At 46.2% G+C, this 5,403-nt stretch overlaps 1 protein-coding gene across 1 annotated transcript; it reads right to left on the reverse strand.

Annotated features, from left to right (window-relative positions):
• Positions 1 to 1,988: 1,988 nt before the first annotated feature.
• On the reverse strand, positions 1,989 to 2,951 carry LOC144120519 (uncharacterized). The gene has a single exon (XM_077652989.1). It carries the CDS (start codon positions 2,949 to 2,951, stop codon positions 1,989 to 1,991), a length of 963 nt encoding a protein of 320 aa, XP_077509115.1.
• Between the last annotated feature and the right edge of the window lie 2,452 nt (positions 2,952 to 5,403).

A 5,403-nucleotide genomic window follows, 5' to 3' on the forward strand; every position in this document is an offset into this window, starting at 1 on the left:
CTCGCGATCATTACTCTTGGGAATTAGTACTATATGCGCTCGCCGGAAAGACGGTGGCAGCTCTTTCTTTTCGTACGCCTCCATTAAAACAGCGTGTAATTCCTCTGCCACTTCTTCTCGAAACCGCTTATAGAAAGCTGCGCTCAAACCGTCTGGACAAGGCGTCTTGCCCGGACTAAGATCATCTATGGCTTTTTCAATTTCTTGGATTGTAACTGGAACTTCTAGAAATGATTTCCTTTCTTCGTTGAGTTTTGGCATGAGCGACAAAAACGTGCTTTCAAAACCCTCTGCAAGTTTGTTTCTCCACCCAAATAATTCGCTGTAGTGTTCGACAAAGGCTCTTTTAATCATTTCCTTGTCTCGGGTGACTGCATTTTCGAGCCTTATCTCTTGGGTATCATTTTTCGCTGCGTAGCTCTTTTCATCCTCAAGTGCCTGCTTCGTTGGCATTTCACTAACCCAAAGCTTTTCTGCCCGTGCCCGTATAACTGCTCCCTTGTACTTATCATTGTCTAGCACTTCCAGCTGCCTACGAACATCTCTGATTTCTGTACTGCGCAGTCCCGGCTGAGCACATTCTTGACTGAGTAACAAATCCAGCTGGCATTGTAATTGCTTCTCAGCCTGTTTTCTTTTGTGTTGTTTTGCTGTACTGTGTTCGATTGCGCTCATCTTAACGTTTTCTTTGAAACACTCCCACGCGCAAACAAAACTATTAGCCCCACTTGTCAGTACTTCTCGTATACTATCTTGTGTCTTACTAACGAAGGTCTCGTCTTCGAGAAGTTTGTTATTCATCTTCCAAAGACGCCAGTTAAAGCGCGAATTCCTTTGTTTTGTACCTAATGTAAACGTAACGAGGCTATGGTCACTGAATGATACATGTTTCACCATGTAATGGGTACACAGTGGCACGAGGGCGACGGATATGTAAGCTCTATCAAGTCTAGCGTGAGAATCGCGCTGGAAATGAGTGTACTGCGGCAGACTAGAATTCGATAGCAGCAAACCTACATCTTCGAACTTTTGCTCTGTGATCAACGTGTTCAAGTAAAGAGCGCTGCGATCGCGCAAAGGGTGCCTCCTTGCCCTATCTTCAGGCATACAAACACAATTAAAGTCACCGAGTAAAACAAAATTTCGCTCTGCACTGACATGGGGCACAAGTTCCTCAAAGAAAACTCTCCGCTCTTGTTGCTTGTTCGGGGCATATATACAGATCACTCGCCATTTCATCTGAGCAAAGAAAAAATCGCAAACAATAAGACGACCACTTGCGTCTACTTTTACACACTCTACAACAATACCAATTGAGTTTCGCATCAAAAGCAATACACCCCCAGAAGTGCCGACGGCATGACTCACACAGATGTCATAGCGGGATCGAAAAGGTAACAACATGCGGTCAGTTTGCTCTTCAGATTCTACTTTTGTCTATTGTATAGCCGCAATGTCGATGCCATTTTCTAGTAGAAGGCAGTTTAATTGATACTGCCGCCGCTGTGCGGCTAGCCCTCTTACGTTAAGCGTTGCTATACGTAATGCTGCATCTTTTTTCCCCTCCATTTTTTCTTTTTAAAGCAAATTGTACCGCCTATTGTTGACTTTGTGAACAAGGAGGCTACGTGCAGCAACTTCGCTGAACTCACAATAGTCCATGGTTGCGCTGACTAGGAAACTTGAAAGGCGACGCTGCCTGTTGTCCGTCGATGCTGCCGCTGCACGCGAAGGCACCCAGGTGCACGCGGTCGACCTAACTACGGAGGCGGCTTGGCCGCCTGCCGCGGGTCGGGCGGAACGTTAGGCCTCGGCTTGAAAGACGGACGCCTCACTCCAGGAGCTTTCGCCGGGGGTTCTTCAGCGCCTTCTTCAGGAGTATGCGGTGCATCGGAATTCTTTTCTCGTGGTCGCTTTCCAGCCTGACTGCTGCTTGCAGCCAAGAAGACCACCATTTCCTCCTGCTGACTTTCAGCGTTCTCCGAAGCTTAGTTAGGACGGGCGGCGGCGTCTTCCAACACAGCAGCCTTCTCATCAGGCAAATCGTCTTGCGGGACACTGGGTGCAGGCTCAAGCCTCCCGCTCCCCTCTGCGACACTGGTTGAATGGGGTACCAGTGTCTCCAAAACGTTGCCTCCCTTTCCCGTCTTTCCCGTCGCTGCTTCTTCGGCGTCAAGCTCATCCATCATAAGCTCGGACGCTGCTTCGTTAGAAGAACGCCCGGTCACGCTGGCATACGTTCGCGCACACTCACTCTCCGCATGCCCGGACCGACGGCACGCACCACACCGCGGAATTTTGCACTCACGCCGAACATGGCCCTTGCCTCGGCAGCGCAAGCAGAGGGGGGCCCTGCCCGGTACCACAACCAGGGCCAATTCACCAGCGATGCTCACCTGATGCGGCAAATCGTCCAGCTTGACTCCCGCTTTCAGCGAAAGAGACCCCAGGCGCGTTGTCGACCCTTTATCGGTGATGCCTTGTACCCGCCAACGCTCAGCCTTGACCTCAGTTACTTTTCCGTACGGCACAAAGGCCGCTCGCAATTCTTCATCTGGAACTCCGGGCAGCAGCCAGTGAATCTTCATTCGAACATCTTGGTTTGCTGGGTCAATTATCAAACACCGACGTTCCTTCACTTGCATTTCACCAGCGGCGAGCATCTTCTTGACAGCGTGAGCACTGTCGAAAGCCACTGCCAAGACGTGACTCATCCGATACGCCCCCAAGGCGGTTACGTCAGGGAGCAACTTGAGGTGAGCCAACGTGTCACGGAAATCTTCGACGCCATACGGTCGTGCACGGACGTCAGCGTGAAGGAAAACTGTATTAAAAACTATACGACCTGTAGGCAGACTTGGTAGGATGACCTCGTACTCGTTGTCAGTTTCAAAAAACCTGTTTCCGCGGCCAGACATGGCCGCTGTAGCCGCTCCTACGGAGCCCGTCATCACACGTCCGTACACTGCGGCGGCCGGAAGTGGAATCTCTGAGCGAGCGCGGCGGCCTGTATGAAAATTGCATCCGTGTCATTTGACATATGTAAAGGACGGTGAAGGTTTGTTACACGTTCGAAAGCCTGAGTTTGGCATGACCGTTTATGTCTCAAGCCATGCTGATTTTGAAAGAGCAGGTTATTTCTATTTAGATAAATCATGATGTGGGTTAGCAATATGTGTTCAAATAATTTGCAGAGAATGGACGTCACAGATATTGGCCTGTAATTTCTGGGATTTTTATTGATGTCTCATTTACGTGAAGGCATTATAGTCGCATTTCTCCACTGGTCTAGAATTATTCCTTTTTCTAGCGATTGCCGTAATACCAACGCCATAAAAATAGATGACTGATTATATCTTAAATTTGCGAGTTTTGCGCTGATACTATCAGAACGTAGGCTTGGTCTCATGAGAAATCTGTCGAATGCTCGCGCCACTCTGTTTTGTGCAATTGTACTAGAAGGAGCGAAATGGTGCCGTATGACTGCTGAAGGAACTCTTATAATTAAGTCAAGGACAGTTTTATCCGTGAATGCAAATTAAAAGTGTCGTCGAAAAGTTCGGCGCACTCATCCCTTTTAGTACTGATAACGCGGGATTACTTTTCGTGTTGACAATACGCTTAAACTTCTTTTGGTGACTTTTATCATATTAGGAAGAGTGACGTTAAAATACTTGTGTTTTTCAAATTTGACTTTAGTTGTAGTCAAAGTATAATGTTTCCTGCATTTTTTCCTGTCCACAGGCGCATTAATTCGTGTAGCCTTTTTGTAAGCGTGTCTCATATTATTTAAGGATGTCTTCACTTTGTGGATGAACCCTGGGTCATTGATCCTGATTTTACTTATTAATTCTGGAATGCAAACATGCTCAATTTCTCTGATTTTACCACCCCATACAAAAATGTCCTATGACCGGCTATAGAATTTTGGCCCAAATAGCTATAGACCTTTCCTATTTCTGTCTATAGCTGTCTATGCAGGCTGATATATTTTTCTTAAGACAGCTTAAGACAATTTTATGGTTCCAAAGCTATAGCTTTAGTGGCACAGATTTTTCAATAGCTGGCAATAAGCACCTCTATAGGTGCCTATAGACGTTCATAAGAGGCCATAGACGGACATAGTTTTTTCCATAGACGCCCATAGGTCTTTTTTGTATGGGACAGAATAAACTCCAGTTCTAACAGTCGTGCGATGGGAAACATAAGTTAGGAAGTGAATTGAAAACGTGACTGCTAATTAGTTCAGTCTGCCTATGTCTCCGCGCGCATAGTTGAGTATAATTTCTTTAATTTGGTTTTATTGTGGCGCGGCAGCAAAAGCGAACAATGTATGCGCTTATGCTCGCTTATTTCCTAATACATATTGACAGTAGCGTAATCAGGACGGCGTGTAAACACCAAGTCCAAGATATGATTGGTTCCTGCATTAAGCATTACTAGGCTTTATGCAGGAAGTTTGTGCATCTGTGAGGTTTTTGACAGTTCGATTTTCTAACGAGTACTTATGTTCTCTTTAGCGTAATAGACTATACAGAGGTTTCATAACGATGCTCTTTCCGCCGTCATTGTATCGTTCTGTGTAGTTTGGTCTCATGGGTCATGATGTGTTAAGGCATGTGTGCAATATGCCGCTTCCTTCTCGCACCGGAACATTTTTAGATACATTACCACACCGAAGCTCTGCCTGTTAAAACGTGGCGCCATAGATAGAACATTTTTGCGTACGTTCTGTTAACTGTCGTCTGTGGAGTGCACCTGAAACCATTGAACAATGTTTTATCAAATGCAAGGATGCAATTTTGTTCTGGGATGTGCTGCAAAGGACACTAAAGAAGAACTGTTTTAAGTTCATACATTGTCCGTTACCCTGCGGCGACTCAACCTGATCACGAACCCTATGACATGCTTCTTTCTCACTGGACTTCATAGCCTGTGGAAAACACGCATGTTAGGCCGCAACTCTGAAGCTCTTGTTTCACCAAGAAGCCATTTTAGCCCAATGATGCTCCACCTCAGAGACATTTAAGATGAAAGAAACTTTCTACCGGACTGATTTCCACTTTTGATACGGTGTCTATCCTTGCCGCCCTTTTAGTTGCGTTTTCTTCTCTGAAGCGGCGGCGAACTACAGCCACTAGCTGAGGTATTTGTAAATAAACTGTATATGCTCCCTTCTGTACATACATAACCCTGTATGTTAACTACCATGCTGAAGAAAAAAAACGGCTGCAGCGATGGCATAGTTTCTCGACTCCCACGACACAATTTTCCTGTGGGATATTCTTCAGCGAGCTTTAAAAAAAGATTTGCTGATAACGCCTTTTGGGATACGTTTTCTCCCGTGCGCTTCACCTGAAGGAGTGCCGTGTGATATGATGATGCTGCTGTGCATGCACTGCG

This window comes from Amblyomma americanum, chromosome 1 (assembly GCF_052857255.1).
Source record: "Amblyomma americanum isolate KBUSLIRL-KWMA chromosome 1, ASM5285725v1, whole genome shotgun sequence".
NCBI lineage: Eukaryota > Metazoa > Arthropoda > Arachnida > Ixodida > Ixodidae > Amblyomma > Amblyomma americanum.

Coding starts and splice junctions, on each gene's coding strand:
- LOC144120519 (XM_077652989.1), bottom strand. CDS start 2,951: ATGACGGGCTCCGTAGGAGCGGCTACAGCGGCCATGTCTGGCCGCGGA.